This window comes from Ursus maritimus, unplaced genomic scaffold, assembly GCF_017311325.1.
Source record: "Ursus maritimus isolate PB19 unplaced genomic scaffold, ASM1731132v1 scaffold_14, whole genome shotgun sequence".
NCBI classification, from domain to species: Eukaryota; Metazoa; Chordata; class Mammalia; order Carnivora; family Ursidae; genus Ursus; species Ursus maritimus.
In genome coordinates this window covers 43,471,562-43,487,794 of record NW_024423786.1, presented here as the reverse complement: position 1 = coordinate 43,487,794, position 16,233 = coordinate 43,471,562, and the positions used below count along the sequence as shown (strand labels likewise).

Below are 16,233 nucleotides of genomic sequence, written 5' to 3'. Positions count from 1 at the left end.
CCGATGTGGGGCTTGATCCCAGGACCCCAGGATCATATTCTGGGCCAAAGGCAGACACTCAACCGACTGAAACACCCAGGTGCCCCCAAAATTGAAAACTTCGGCTCTGCAAAAGACATTCTCAAGAGAAGACACACCACTGACTGGGAGATAATATTTGCAAAAGACACATTTGATAAAAGGACTATGATCCAAAATATACAAAGAACTCCTAAAACTCAATGATGAGAAAACAAATAAGCCATTAAAAAATGAGCCAATGATTTTAACATACACCTCCCAAAGAAGATACACAGACGGCAAATAAGCATATGAAAAGATGTTCCACATCATATGTCATCATGAAAATGCAAATTAAAACAACACTGAGATCCCACCACACATGTTATTAGAATGGCCAAAATCCAGAACACTGAGAACATCAGATGTTAGCCAGCCTGTGGAGCAACAGGAACTCTCACTCACTGCAGAGGGAAATGCAAACGATACAGCCACTTTGGAAGACAGTTTGGCAGTTTCTCAGAGAACTAAACATACCATGCGATCCAGCAATCACATTTCTTGGTATTTACCCAAGAGTTGAAAACTTATGTCCACACAAAAACCTGCACACAGATGTTTATAGCAGTTTCCTTCACAATTGCCAAAATTTGGAAGCAATCAAGATGTTCTGCCATAGCTGAATGGATAAATAAACTGGGGGGCATCCAAACAATGGCCTATTATTCAGGGCTAAAAAGAAATGAACTGTCAAGCCATATAAAGACACGGAAGAATCAATCTTAAATGAGTATTACTAAGCAAAAGAAGCCAATCTGAAAAGACTACATACTATAGGACTCCAATTACATAAAATTTTGGAAAAGGCAAACTATGGAATTGGTAAAAAGATCAGTGGTTGCCAGGAGTTGGGGAGGAAGAAGGGACGAATATGTGGAACATGGGTTACTTTAGGGCAATCAGAATACTTTATATGATGCCATAATGATGGACAGACGTCATTGTACATTTGTCCAAACTCACAGAAGGTGAGTCACCAAGACTGAACCCTAACGTAAACGGTGGGCTTTGGGGGATTATGATATATCAATGTAGCTTCTTCGATTGTACTACTCTGCTGGGGAATGCTGATAATAGGGCAGGCCGTGCACATGTAGAGGCAGGGGCACGTGAGAAGTCTCTGTACCATCCCTTCAATTTTGCTGTGAACCTAAAACTTCCCTTAAAAAAAAAAAAATAACACCTTAAAAAAAGTGAAGAGACAAAAGCAAAAAGTTTTCAAAGAAGGAAGGGAACAGTTGTGGAAAAAAAGACGCTCGGCAACCAGAAAGGGTCAGATATGGACTTAAGGCTATTTGGTTTCTCTATTCTGATTTAAAAGTTTTAACTTGACAGACATAAGGCTTTCCTGTTAAAACGGCATACAGTGTGGTGAAGGCACCTCCTCCCACCGATCTCTGCCTCAGTTTTCTCCCCTGTAAGAGGCCAGCAACAGGGCTTGAAAAGAACAACGTGGCTCACCTGGGTAACAGGTTAGAGTGGCACGTGGCTCAGGATGGATACTGTGCTTGCTGCTACAACCTTTACCCAATGTGCCTTCTGATGGCTGCGATTCCACTGAGGACATGAAGTTATTAAGAACTGAGCCCACAGAGGCTGGACATTCAATTTGCGACTCATTTTTCATGACTATGGATGATGCCGTAGTTAACATTATTTCTGGGGATGGCATCACAGATGCCTGAGATGACTGGCCAAAGGAATGGGTGTTTCCAGTTTCTTTATAGATAAGCCATTGTTAACACATTGTTTCCCAAAACACAGAGCCGCTGGGGTGTGCGTGGCCCAATGTGAAAAATCAGGAGGGCAGGGAAGGGCCAAGAGAGGCAAACACACGAGCTGCTCCTGTTACATTTGAAGGTGAAAGAAACTGCCTCGCACCTGACTCCATGCGGAGATTAAACGGACGACGCTGCTCACCTTTGGCCACTTCCCCACCAGGGACCCCAGGCTCTGCCCTTGCCCTGGCACCCCTTCTTCCCTCTGGCCTCATCACAGTAACACCCAACGAGCTGGGCGACCACCAGTGAAGCCCCACAGAGGAACCAGAGCTGCCTGTGCCGAGAGTGTCTCGCATTTCTGACCCCAGGGGGGAAGGCGTGGCCAGTGCTGCTGGGCCCTGGACCTCTCTGACCAAGGACAGCAGCCTGGGCTCGCAGCCTCGACAGAAATCCATAACCTTGCCCACCTTACCTGCCGTACATCTTTTCGTAATCAGTTCTACTTATGACTAGTGACGGTAAATTAAATGTCCTTCTTAACTAAAACTTAGGTAAACGGAGTTTAAAAAAAAAAAAAAGTGGTGCAGAGTGGTGGCCGTTATCACGATGTTGTGAGATCTCAGGTGGATCTCTAGGCCAGGCAGACCCCTCTCTTGAACTCCGGACCCAAATACCCCGTGGCCTCCACAAAGGCTCCTGGCTGCCCAAGTACCACGTACATGGATCCCTGAGCCCTCTGCCTGCCCTCGTCCACTGAGTCACCAAGCCTTGGCTCTCCCTCTCCTAGTCCCCACGGTTCTATCAGCATTGACACCCCCCCCCCATGCTTCTCCTCTGTCTGCTTTGACCTGGTGTGTCTGACACCCCTTACAACTGTGGCCCATGACCTTGGAAGCACAGTTTACCCTGTCACTCTCTGTGCAGACCCTCCAAAGGCTGTCAGTGAAGACCTGCCCTCTAGGACCTTGCCCTGCCTGGCTCCAAGGCCCAGGGACACTGCACACTGATGCTAGCCCTGCACGCCAGTCACATCAGTGTGGCACCTGGATCCCTGCTGCTTCACTCCTGCTTCCTTTGTCCTGAGTCCCCAGTGGCATCTAGAGCCACTGACTCAAGTAGTCCAGACTGTTGCTCCTGGACTTTTTGTTACACATGCCATCATATCTCCCTGCTTTCTGAGTCGGAATTTGTGTTATTCACGGCCAAAAATGAATGGGTGCATCACCCCCACACTGACTTCAGCATCCCTGCTGGTCCCTACCCAGCAGCGTGACTGCCCAACCCCTACTCCAACACCCTGCCCCCCAGAAACCTCACCCAGCAAAGAGGTGCTGCTGAACCCATGCAACGAATGAATGGGTAAACACAGACCCAGCCTGAGGGGCTGGGATGTGGCTGCATGGCTGCAGACAGCAGGGAAGCCAGGCTGCTTGTCCCAAGCCCTCTGTGGAACCTGTGTACAGGCTGAGGTCCCCACTTCACAGAGCCTAAGGTACCACATTCCCACTTTCCTGCCACTCCCTCCCTGACCCTACAAATGCACAAAGTGAACACTTCTGGGAGTTTCTGCCCAAGAGCCTGGCCTGCTCCTAGCCTAGGGCTGCCATCTGTTACAGAGGGAGCCTGGGGAGCACTAAAGACTTTTTCTCCACGAGGCACGCTAAAAATAGAAGACCCCAAGGGTCCCCACATGCCTGCCTCAGAGATGATTTGGGCTCCGACAAGTAGTTGCCCATGGGGTGGCAGAGCTGGGCTTGGGAACTCCTAGGCCCGACCCTGCCACCTTCTGACTGTGGGACTCTGACATGCTGAGACCACCGGAGACGGAGGAGTGGCAGTGCTGTGATCAGGGTGTGTGTGGGGTCGTCTCCCTGTTTAGTTCCCCTCATACCTGAACGCCTGGTTCTCGCGGTTGTTCTGGAGAGCGATGGTTTCCACTTCTGGACCCCCGTCCGCTATGAACCTGGCCAACTTTTCTGCAAGGTTCTTGGCCTCTTCGTCCTCTGGGGGTGAAACTTTAAGCAGGCTGTCAGTACTGAGCTCAACTCACCACACCCAACAGCCTAATTTCTGCTAAGAACCCCATGGGCAACAAGAGGGGTTTATTTTAGGAACAATGCAAAGAAAAACAGGCAAATGGGAATCAGATTACTGCATTGGGACCAAATACCAGAGTTAATATTACAATATATCTTGAGCCCCTGCCCCCACCCTGTCCCTTCCCACCCCACAGATCGTAGAATGTGAGTCTGGATTCAGGCCGGAGGGGAGACGGGAGCCCCACCTCAGTCTTTCTGTCAGGGGCTGCCCATCCAGGTCACACATGAAAGTGGGCCTGGCCCTCCTCTCCTGGGGAGAAGGTCAGGGCACAGGGCGGCAGGAGACAAAACATACCGACCTCTGTGGCCTGTGTTTCGCCTAAACATCATGCCCCTGCCACCCACCATAATCTGCCTGGGATTTTACCTCATGATGGCTGGAGATCAGCTAGCATCTCCCCCTCCCCTGATACTCATCCCATCCATCAGGAGCTCATCAGCGGATCCCTCCTGTCCTCTATTCCCCTCCCCAAGCGTCAGGCACATTCGTCTTTAGGTCCTCAGTGCCAGACAGACAGCAAAAGCCCGTTAACACTTATTTAAATGACCAAGAACCAACAGACAAGCACTCCATCCCTCTGCTCCCTATACATGCACAGAGCAGCGCCCTTGAACATAACAATAGCCTTGACCTTGGCCCTCAGACTCTTCCTCACCTCAGACCACTGGTGAAGAGGGCAATACCGTCCCCGGGGTGACCCCGGCTGCCTAAGAGGGCACAGAGTTGGGCCCTAGGCACCACCCCATGCACCAGAGCCTCCCAGAACCCCATTTCCATATGGTTTGTCCACACACCTCCCCAGAACCTCCCACCCCCTCACCCACTTACCTTTCTGAGAGGATGCCTGCAACTTCTGTGCCTCCTTTCTTATCTCAGCCACCTTCTTTCTGTAGTAGAGGAATTCCCTGCTATTCTTATCATGTAAAAACCTGGAGAGAAGTTTCGCAAAACAGACAGGAAGGTGAGCAGCAGGGATGGGCTGACCCAAGCAGCTTCTGAAGAATGCTGTGCAAAAGCAAGCTGGTGGGGTGCCTGGGTGGCTCAGTCAGTGAAGCGTCTGCCTTCGGCTCAGGTCATGATCCCAGCATTCTGGAATCGAGCCCCGCACGGGGCTCCCTGCTCAGCAGGGAGTCTGTCTCTCCCTTTCCCTCTGCCCCTCTGCCCACTTGTGCTCTCTCTCTCAAATAAATAAAATATTAAAAACAAAACAAAACAAAAGCAAGCTGGTGAGCAGAGACACCTTGTTGGGGTCTAAGACTAAGCCTCTGTACCACACTGGAGCCACACCTAACCCTCTGGTGCGGGTTAGAAAGCACTTGGAAACGCAGACCAGTATCTGGCCCGCACAAGCAAGTGCCCCAGCCCCGACAAGCCTCAGTAACCAGCAGGGTTTTACAAGAACACATGTACTGCTGTGTGACAAGCACATTAAGCAGTGGTGGCCTTCCCCTCCCAGAAATACTTACGAAAACGCCGGGTTATCCTTGTAGTTCTCCATAGCTACTTTTTCTAACTCGGGGCCTCCTTCTGCCACAAAGCGGGCCAATTTCTCTATCACTTTCCGAGTCTCGGCTCCCTCTGGGGGTGAAACTTTAAGGAGGCTGTCAGTACTGGGGTTCAACTCACACACCCCACAGTCAACAGGCACACTCTCTCTATGGACCACAACGACAGAGGGGTGGGGGAGAAGAGGATGAAATGCGGGAGATTGTCGGGTGTCCTGGGTCCAAGCACAAAGCACTGTGACGAGGGGGTAAGCAGTCTAAACAGTCTTCGTGAGACACACTGGCCGGGAGAGAAGTGTAGGAGTGTAGTCTGGGAGACCAAGTCAATTCCCAGGCTGGAAGGGAGATGTCAGAAAACATAGCCAGTCTCCCCTTCTTGTCTGAAATACTTAGTTCTTTTTATTTACCAGGGTTCAGTTTAACATATTGGTTTCCTGTTACCCTTCAAAGATGACAAAATCCTTTTTAAAGTATCATTACAAACTCTGACTTAAACACATCGAGTGAGTTTCAATCCATTTTAAACATATCAGGTGGGTTTCAATCCATTGCAATTGTCATCACAGAAGCTCAAATGTCCCCTCTGTGGCTGGTAGAGCCTCTTCAACCTGGCTCCCAAGGCCTTTGGGCCTGACCCCAGGAGTCTCTGATGGCCTCCTGGCTATCTGCTGGGACAGGGTGCTCCAGGATCATCTCATATACTTCCTGACCAGACCTAGAGCCAGCCATTTCTCCAAGAAGTCCTGGTGTCCATGAGGGAGAAAGTGTGTTTCCAGACCACGATCTGGGTGCCAGGGGGCGCTCACTGCAACAGGCTTAATCGTTACCTCAGGGCCTTTACAGTGAACAGAGCTACAGAAATGTTCTTTTTGTATTTGTATTAGCCTTCCCTCTGATCCGCGTGGAACTTGCTTTTTTATTTCATTGCTGGCCTGTTCCTGAGGCATCTGTAGGCCAATTTACGGTTCATGTCCCTTTTATGAGAACCCCCTGGAGAAATTTCTCCCTGCCACTGCCTAGGAATGTTCACTGCTCTCAGCAACAGGGCTAGACACTGAAGCTGCAGCCAAACTTATTTCCCTTGTTGCTTTGGCTGCCAGGAAGCTGGGGGATAGGAGGTCAGGGACCTGTGGCCTGAGGAGGACTCTGAAGAGGTCGTAGGGACTTTCTGTAGCCACCTTTCCCCCTAGCCTACACTCTTCCTGAGTGCCTGGCAATGACCCTGACTTGCTTGCCATTTACAAAGGTGCTTTTCTGAGGCCATGTCAATAGCAGGCCATAAGAGGCCTCAATGACCTCAAAACACTCACAGCCCCCTGTAAGGCATCACTTCCCAGTAGGGTAGTGTCAGAGCTGCCGTGATACCTCAGGAAACAGCTCCCTCCCTGGCTCCATCCTGACAGAGGTTGGCCATTGATCTGCTCAGATGCATGGCCATAAGCCAGCACACTCAAAGAGAGTAACAAGTCTGAAGGTTGTCACAGCATAACTATATGTTACTTCAATCCACCCTCACCATCAGGGTGACAGGACTGTGTCAGCCGGTCTGGGGCAGAGATGGCCCAGGCCTCCACATGGTTCAGGAGGCACTGAGGCCTTGTTCTGAATGCAGATGGGAGTTAGATACAGCGGGAGTGCTGCCACCGCCACCTCCACCCTCCTACACTATAGGACCTGGACTGGTTTTCCAAGAAAAATGACCATCCTTCCCCTGGGCAGGAGAGCATGCCCTCCAACCTGTGGGCTTGTACCTCTGGCCCAAACTGGTGGGGACAATAACCCGCAATGGGAAGAGGCGCTTCTGGTTCTCAAAGGGCTCAGAAAGTGTGCACCCAGACAGGGGAGCCGTGGAAGCTCCCCCTCTCATGTTGGGACAAGGAGAGATACAAGTGAATGCTCCTCTGAGAATGCCCCTGCCCTGGCTGGAGACCGGCCCACACAGGTGAAGGATGGTTCCCACGGCTCCCAGGACAAAGTCCACAAGTCTGTAGCCCCTCCACATTTCCCTTTCACTGCTCCCCACCCCCTTTCTTCACTCGACCCCAACCCTGGAGGGTCCCATGCTGGCCCTTGGCTCAGCCTGGAGGGCTGGCAGCCCCTCACCACTAGCCACACTTTCCCCGATGACCATGGGTCCCACCCATGAAGCTGGAGGGGCGCTGGTCAAAGGAAGGTGGCAGCTCCCGCACCCTACCTTTGATCTCCAGCCACTGCTCGTAGTCTTCCTCCTCATCCTCATCAGGAGACTGGAAGACACTTGGGCGGCTGGCCACAGGCAGCTGCTTGGCATGCACATAGTTCTTCACCTGGCCCGGTGGGCTGCTGATGAGAGGGGGCCTCTTTCCGGTGCGGGGGAGTACTCGAGTGGGGGCACTGGGCGTGCTAGGTGGGGCATCTTGGGATAGAAAGAAAGACACCCATGCTCAAGGTCTGAGATGCACATTTCCCCATCTTCTCACCATGCTGCGTGAGTGCATTAAGCAGGGCTGAGTCCTTGGCTTTCAGCATGGTGACTGGCAGGGGTGGGTATTCAGAGAGGATGCCATCCTCATTTTATAGAGGAGGACACTAAGGCTCAGAGAGGAAAGACTTGTCACGGTCACCCAGCCTGAAGAAGAAAGACTGGGCTCTGCAGGTAGCGGCTCTGGCAGAAGACTCCCTAACATTTGCGCCCAAAGCCCAGGGATGTGCCAGCTCTTCTGGATGGAGCCTGAGCTTATAACCATTCCCCTTGACTGTCGGTGGCAAGCTGGAGACAGCCTATTCGGGGCTTTTCAAACACAGCTCCTGGCCTAAGATCCTGCAGTGAAGGGCTGACACAGTCCTTCCTCCCCCTCTATGGGTGAATTTGGTCTTAGGTTAACTTTCTTAGCTGTTTCCTAGAGACACTGACAAGACTAAAAGTCAGCTGTTTTGCCAGCAACTTTCTTACATTAAAAGTAAGCTGACTGAGGGGCGTCTGGGTGGTTCAGTCGGTTAATCATCTGACTCTTGATTTGGCTCAGGTCATGACCTCAGGGTTGTGAGATCCACCACCACTACTGGCTCCTTGCTCACCCGGGAGTCTGCTTAAGATTCCATCTCCCTCTGCCCCACTCCCACCCGTGCACATGCTCTAAAATAAATAAATAAATGAATCTTTTTTAAAAAACAAAATTAAGCTGGGGTGCCTGGGTGGCTCAGTCAGTTAATAATCTGCCTTTGGCTCAGGTCATGATCTCAGGGTCCTGGGATAGAGCCCCGAGTCGGGCTCCCTGCTTGGCCTCTCCCTCAGACCTAACCCTCCCACCTATGGATGGGGTCCCATCCCTCGAACCCTGCTCTAACCCACGCTGTGGTCCCACAGCCCTGGTGTTGGTTTGTAACCCTCCAGGGAGCTTCCCTGGTGTAATCTGAAACTGACCCCCGTACTCAGAGAGCAGGGAGAGACCAATGAAAAAGGCAGGCCACTCCAGGTTGGTAAGCAGCAGTTGTAATAAACAAAAGGAACTTCACATGAGGCTTGTCTTGGGCGGCAGCAAAATGAATGGATCCCTGCACCTGCCTGCCAAATCTTAAAAGTGTACGGACACCTTAAGTGGGTTCAGTCACATATACTCACAGATGTTCTCATTACCACATCACTACCTCAAGGCTATGTGCTTGGAGTAGCTTCTGGGAACAGGAAGGACAAGGGGAGCCCACATTTCAAGCACAGGGGAGGGGGCAAAGAGCCTCTGAGTGCCAGCCAGGGTCCAACTGACCAGTCAACTGGTGGGCACATCTTTTCGATGACATTCCCCAACACCCGGGGCATGTTTAGTCAGGCCCCTACCCCCTGGACTGAAACCTGGCTTCTCTGTCTCTGCTCCTATGGGGTAAGCACCTTGAAGGCTGGGTCTGTGCTCCCCCCTGATCATTTACTGTAGGGATGAACAGAATTCATCCCAATCAATGTAGGATGAGAGGAATAAGTCTGAGTTGGGACCTGCTATTTCTGTGACGCCCAGAGACCCCCAGAGGAGAGAGCCAGCAGGGCGAGCCCCAGCAGAGGGAGGCTCAGGAAGAGGGTGACAGCACTCACCTGTGCTGGTCTGCGCCTTCTGCAACTTCAGAAACTGCTGCAAGAAGCTGCCATCATTAGCAAACTTGTTGGAAACGGAAGAGTTGTGTGCATTCGCAATTCTAGACCCGAGACAGAGGACAGAGAGGGTGAGCCACAAGAGCAGGGGCAGGGGCCTGCCTCGCCCATCTCAGCCCCACACCCACCCCACGTTCTCACCTAGTGGGACCCAAAACCCTCCCCCAAAGATGTCTCGGGACTACTGAGTGCACAGAGCAGCTTTCGTAGTAAAATGGAATAATGTGGTGCTAGTCAAAGCAATAGTGTCTACATTGATGTTATCGCTACCTGTATATCGACCCTCCAGGTTCACACAGTATCTCCAACAAGACAGCTCAGAAGCACCTGCTCCCCCTGCACCTGCATACTTGTTAACTAACCATCTGGGCTGTTACTGGCTCCCATGTCTGTCTTCTCAGCTAGATATGAGATTTCCAAGGCAGGGCCTATGTGTCTATACCCACGTGTGACTGCAGTTCCGGGCCTGAGCCAGTCAGAGCCTCTGTGGTGCACAGCAAAACACCCAAAGCAATCTCTCGGGAGAAGAATTAAAGGGGGATTTTATATTCTTATTATTTTTACACACTCTTTTGTTTGCAAAAGGTATGTTTAAATATTTATTTTCAACAAGTCAGCACTAAAGCAAACCCAGGGGCCCAAATGTTTAATTCAAATTCAGTTTTCCTGATCATAAAAGCAATAAAGGTTTACCATGGAGCAAATAGGTACACAGAAAAATAGAAAGCAAAGGGAAACATCCAAAAGAGTCTCTTTCCCTCAGAACAGCCACTACTAACTCTTTGGTCTATTTCTTTGATGTGTCCCCTAACTTAGAAACAGAAGGAAATAAGGCTATGATCACAGTATATATCCTACTTCTTCCATTTTCTACTATAACATACCCTCCTGCCCCAAACCTCAGAAATTCCTCCTATATACTGCTTTCAAGGCCATACAACACTCCCAATTTTGTCATTAATTACAACTATTATATATTTATATGCCGTAATTACTATATATTACACATCGTATTATTATAATAATTATTAGTTATTGTTATACTGACACATCCAATAATTGGTAAGGGCTCAGGGAGCCCACAGGCCTAGCCTTTTTCCTTTAAAATTAGGTATTATTCTTCTAAAAATTCTAAAAATCTAGAAAGTGTTATTCTTCTAAAAATCTGTTGTAATGAACTAAAAATGGAAACAACCTAATCAACAAATAGCACTAGTTAAATATATCACAGGACTTCCATAGAGCAGATGGAGCAGCCCTGAAAACTTAAAATTTGAAAGATAAAGCAGTAAAGTACAACATTAAAAGAAAAACAAAAAAAAGCAGGATATAAAACAACATCTACAGGGGTAGTTAAGCATCCAACTCTTGATTTCTGCTCAGGTCATGATCTCAGGGTTGTGAGATCGAGCCCAGCATCGGGCTCTGCACTCCCTCTCTCTCTCCCTCCCCATTTCCCTCTTCCCCTCCAGCCCCCGCACCAAAGAAAACCAAACAACTACAGTATGGCCCTATTTATGTCAAAAAAATATTTGAATTAAAAATTGTTAGGGGCGCCTAGGTGGCTCAGTTGGTTAAGCGTCTGCCTTCGGATCAGGGCGTGATCCCAGAGTCCTGGAATCGAGCCCCACATTGGGCTCTCTGGTCAGCCAGGAGCCTGCTTCTCCCCTACCTGCCACCCCCCCACTTGAGCTTGCTCTCTCCCCCTCTTTCTGTGTCAAATTAAAAAAAAAAAATTGTTAGAAAAAAACATCAAGGGGCATCTGGGTGGCCCAGTCGGTTAAGCGTCTGCCTTCAGCTCACATGGGGGGGGGCCCGCTCGGCAGGGAATCTGCTTCTCCCTCTGCCCCTCCCCCATGCTCATGTTCTCTCACCCTCACGCTCATACTCTCTCTCATAAATAAAATCTTAAAAGAAAAAAAGGAAAGAAACAAGAAAAAACCATCAAAATGCAAACAGTACTGTCTCTGGGTTGTAGGGTTATAACTGCCTTGTTTTCCTCTCCTTTATTTTCCATGAAGTCTACTACATATATGTAAAGTTGTGTGTGTGTTTTTTTTTTTAAGATTTATTTATTTTTTAGAGAGAGAGAAAGAGAGCCCATGCAAGCACAGCAGGGAGAGGCAGAAGGAGAGGGAGAGAGTGTCTCAAGTGGACTCCATGCCAAGCATGGAGCCCGACGTGGGGCTAGATCCTGACCTGGGGCTCAATTCCGACCGAGATCACGAATGACCTGAGCCAAAACCAAGAGTTGGACGCTCAAATGACCGAGCCACCCATGCGCCCCTGTGAAGTTTTTTGTGTTTTTTTTTCATACAAAAGAGAAGATTCTGCTGACCCTGGCCTTGTCCTCATACTATGAGTATCTCCCTCAAGAGGGATGAAAAGAAGGTGGGGACAATGGACGACAGGAAAACACCTTGGGGCAGCAGCAAGCAGCAAATGAATTCCACTTGAAAACCACCCGTTAACAGATGGTAAGGGATATTATGCAGCCTTTAAAAATCCTGGCTCCTGACAAACAGATAAACAAAACACAGCCCATCCACACAATATTATTTGCCGTAAAAAGGAATGAAGTCCTGACGCAGGCTAAAAAGTGATGATCCTTCAAAGCATCCTGTCCAGTGAAAGAAGCCAGACACAAAAGGCCAAATGTTATATAAAATATCTAGGATAGATTAACCCACAAAGACGGTAAATTAGCGGGTGGGCCTGGGTGGCTCAGTTGGTTAAGCGTCTCCCAGGGTCCTGGGATCAAGCCCCGCATGGGGCTCCCTGCTCAGTGGGGAGTCTGCTTCTCCCTCTCCCTCTGCCCTCCCCCTCTGCTTGTGCTCTGTCTCTCGCTTTCTCTCTCTCAAATAAATAAAATCTTAAAAAAAAAAAAAAAAAAAAAAAAAGGGCAGTAAATTAGGGGCTGCCAGGGGCTGGGAAAGGAGGAAATAGGCAGTGAATGCAAATGGGTACTGGGTTTTCTGTTGGGATGATACAAATGTTCTAGAACTAGATATTGGTGATGGTTGCATGACATTGCGAATATGCCAAAAAATCACTGAAATGTATAGTTTAAAAGATCAATTCCATGGCATATTATTTATATCTAAATAAAAATAAAACTTAAAAACTATGATGGTTCTAAAGAGTTGCAATGCAGAGAAGAACTTTTCTTTTAAAAAGTTGAGGGGGAAGTAGCACGTGAAATGGATCACAACTTTGTGAAACAAAGCAAAGACACGGAAGGGGACTATAACAAAATGGTTGTCTTAAGGCAACTTGAATGTTTATTTCTTCAATGAAAAATTCTAACACTTGTTATTCTATGGTTTTACAATTAAGAAAATAACCTTATTTCCAAAACTGCCTGTATTATGCACCCACCCACCTGATGCTCCCTTTCAGCTGCCTGATCCTGGTGCTAGGATCCAGCTGCTTCCAGGAGACCCACTTGGAAGCATGTCTATAGATCCTTCCCAACTTGTGCAAGTCCTTCCATAACCTTAGGGCAAGAGCCCACAAGCCCACTGACTGACAGATCACTCCATATCCAGTCTCCACGTTCATGAATGCCTTGGAGATCCCAGGCTCTGGGTTCCCATAAGAATAAGGTCTAAGTCCTGCCCTCAATGACATGCCACAGACTCTTAGAAAAGGTGGGAGCAGGGCGCCTGGGTAGCACAGCGGTTAAGCGTCTGCCTTCGGCTCAGGGCGTGATTCCGGCGTTGTGGGATCGAGCCCCACATCAGGCTCCTCTGCTATGAGCCTGCTTCTTCCTCTCCCACTCCCCCTGCTTGTGTTCCCTCTCTCGCTGGCTGTCTCTATCTCTGTCGAATGAATAAATAAATAAAACCTTTAAAAAAAAAAAAAAAGAAGAAAAGGTGGGAGCTAGGACAGCTCTGTAGAGGGTTTAACATATTCTATGGTTCAGACCCCAGAGGAAGGAGCCTGTCTCTCTGACTGTCAATCTCCAGCCCGATTTTCTTAGATCTTGTCATCCTAATCACACCATTCCTGTTCAAAATTCTTGGGTGCCCTGAGCAAGACAGGCAGGAGGAAACCCAGCCTGATCTACCTCCTGCTTGGCTCTGAAACAACCCCTTTGATGCAATGGCTTGAGCCACCTGACACAGGGGCTCTCTACCCCTCCTGCCTTCTGCTGGATAGGCCTTTCCCTCCTTCCTCAGTGGGCTGGCTCTGAGAACGCAGAGCCTCTGCTCGGCCCCCACAGTGGCTGCAGCACCAGGGAACACACTGCTTCATGTTACCCACTGGTAGCTCTGAGGGTAGAACTGGCACCCCCTTTGTTAATAGACCGTGAGCCCCATAAGGGTAGAGATGAGAGTCTGGGATTTTGTTCTGTGCCACATCCCTGGTCCCTAGCCCACAGCTGGTCAGCAGTAAATAACTGGTCAATAAAGGTAGGCCATCCTCTGAGCTCACACATCCCTCGTTTCTCTCTTGCCACCTGAGCCTCCTGAAAGAGAGTATCTGTGACACTCCTTGCATCATCAGGTTATGGCCAGGTGCAAGAATATCCTGACTCCTCTTGAATATAAAACACTCTGCCAGTAACCCTCTAAGACCCCAGCCCAGCTGCAAGGGGACACTTACTCGCCAGGATGTGGGGGCTGAGGGCTGATGACCACCTGATTCTGCTTGGCTTTCTGCTCCATTTTGGCTTCAATTTCACGTTTCTTCTGAGCAATGAGCTCTTCCTGGTGAAGGATGTTCATGTTCATTTTTCCAGACTTGGGAGGAGCAACCCCAAACCACCGGTTAGCCTTTCCTGAGGAGAAAAAAGCATATCAGAAATCGTCTTTGCTCCATAAACATGTCCAGTGACTGCTACAGGAGCAGCCCAGTTGCTGCTGCCTATACCAACTGATATTCAAATGTCTATTTCTCCATTTATTCCATGAATATTTACTGAGCTAATATACCAGGTGCTCTGCTCAACCAGAGAAGGGATCTCTACCAATGTGGGTCTCACCTTGGGCCAAGAAGGCAATAGACTCACACCCAAAAAGTAGCTGCAAAATTTTAATAAGAGCTCTTTGCTAGAAACCAAAAAAGGGCTGAGAAGAATAATAGAAACCTACACAGCTAGGGCAGTCAGAAAATAACTGTTAGAAGAGAAGACATTTAAGCTGAAACCAGAAAGATAAAGAGCCAGCCTCCTGAAAAGCCGCATGGAGAGCTATCTGGGAAGAATAAAGAGCAGTTCCAAAAACCTAAGGTAAAAAAAAGCCTAGTATATGCAAGGACCAGCAAGGGCCCAGTGTGGCCAGAGTGGACTGTTCCAGGAATGGAGGTGGAAGTACAAGATAGGAGTCTAGGTTTCACTTTAAGGGCTCTAGGGAGTAACAGAGGAGTATTAAGCTGACAAACAGTATTTTAGAGATCATTCTGACTATTAATTGGAGAGAGAGCATGGTAGCAGCAAGGAGACCAACAAGGAGGCTTGGATGGTGTCTTGGAGGATGATGGTGTCTTCAGATGAGGGTGGGAAGTGTGGAGATGCAGAAGACACTCAAAAGTTCCCCCATGGGACTCAGAATAAAATCCAAATTCTGAAAGTTGATTTTCAGAGCCCTGTCAGAAAAGACTTCCCTCCTCACTTCCACTTCATTCTTGACATTCTTCAAAATGACAAGCCCATCGCACCCAAAAGACTTTGCACTGGCTCCATCCCAGTGGAGTGTGTCACTCCTCAGCTTTTCTGCGTGGAAAGCTCTGGCCTCCAGGCCTTCCCATAGCTGGCATCTTCTCATCTCAAATGTCTTCTGCTCGAAAAGGCCTTCCTTCACCACCCAATATCAGCAGCCTCCACCCCCATTCTCTCACATCATTATAACCTGTGTCTCTGTAAATATTTCCACTAGGTGCATTGTCTGACGGCCCAGTAGAAAATAACCCTCAGAATGGCAGGCCCGTTTTGTATTATCACTGCATCCCCAGCGCCTAGCATAGTGTCTAGCACACAGTATTTGCTGAATGGGTGAATGCATCCCAGTTGGGGGGGGGGGGGCGCTAGGGTTGGAAGAGAGGGAAGGGCAAGACCTGTGGTAAAGCGGGGGCTCAAAAGACCGAGAAAGTGTGTGTAGAGAGAGAGTCCTAGATCAGTTCGAAAAAGCAGCTTCTTCAGAAAGCGGACACAGGCCAGACCACGGCTGCTACGAACAGAGGGGAGCAGGACAGCCCAAGGTTGCTGCTGTTTCGGGGAGCAGAGCTCTGAACAGTCCTGAAGGCGATTACTTGGGAAAGGGAGAGCACGGCCGACCCAGGGGCGGCCTTTACGGAACACCGGGCGCCCACAGCAAACCCGGCGGTGGGCGCAGCAACTGGGTCTGGGGTCTCGGGACACGGGGAAGATGCAGAAGCCGCCGCTTCGGGACAACCTAGGGGCTGAGGCGAGGGGCCGGTGGGTCGGGGCAGACCCGATGGGAGAACAAAACGGCGACGCATACCCCCACGGACCCAGACGGGCGCTTCAGGGGAGGCGGGGGCTGTTACCTGCAACATCCCGGTTGTCCATCTTGAGACTCATCCAATCCCACAATGCTCCGGTTCCACTTGAGAAGGCTTCTTATATGGCGCATGGCCTGATGGGAGATGTAGTCTGTGTCGGCAAAACACGTCAGGCCACTGAGGGGATACCTGGGGTCTGTCCCTAAGGAAAACAAACCCCAGCCTATTGGCAATGTCTGTTTTCAGTCCCGCAGACCAAAAG

The 16,233-nt window shown here is 49.5% G+C and overlaps 1 protein-coding gene across 2 annotated transcripts in view; it reads right to left on the bottom strand.

Annotated features, from left to right (window-relative positions):
• The window catches only part of SUGP1 (SURP and G-patch domain containing 1), a 30,167-nt gene extending 14,029 nt beyond the window's left edge, over positions 1 to 16,138 (bottom strand). The window contains exons 1-7 of one of the 2 annotated variants that reach the window (XM_040628959.1): positions 16,017 to 16,138; positions 14,115 to 14,289; positions 9,450 to 9,550; positions 7,581 to 7,781; positions 5,348 to 5,471; positions 4,710 to 4,810; positions 3,673 to 3,796 (exon numbers count right to left, since the gene is read on the bottom strand). In XM_040628959.1, coding sequence (XP_040484893.1) covers positions 3,673 to 3,796; positions 4,710 to 4,810; positions 5,348 to 5,471; positions 7,581 to 7,781; positions 9,450 to 9,550; positions 14,115 to 14,289; positions 16,017 to 16,050 — 860 coding nt within the window. In that variant the 5' untranslated portion in view covers positions 16,051 to 16,138. The remainder of the gene's footprint in view (positions 1 to 3,672; positions 3,797 to 4,709; positions 4,811 to 5,347; positions 5,472 to 7,580; positions 7,782 to 9,449; positions 9,551 to 14,114; positions 14,290 to 16,016) is intronic. The other variant, XM_040628960.1, reaches the window with a different exon arrangement.
• Positions 16,139 to 16,233: the final 95 nt, after the last annotated feature.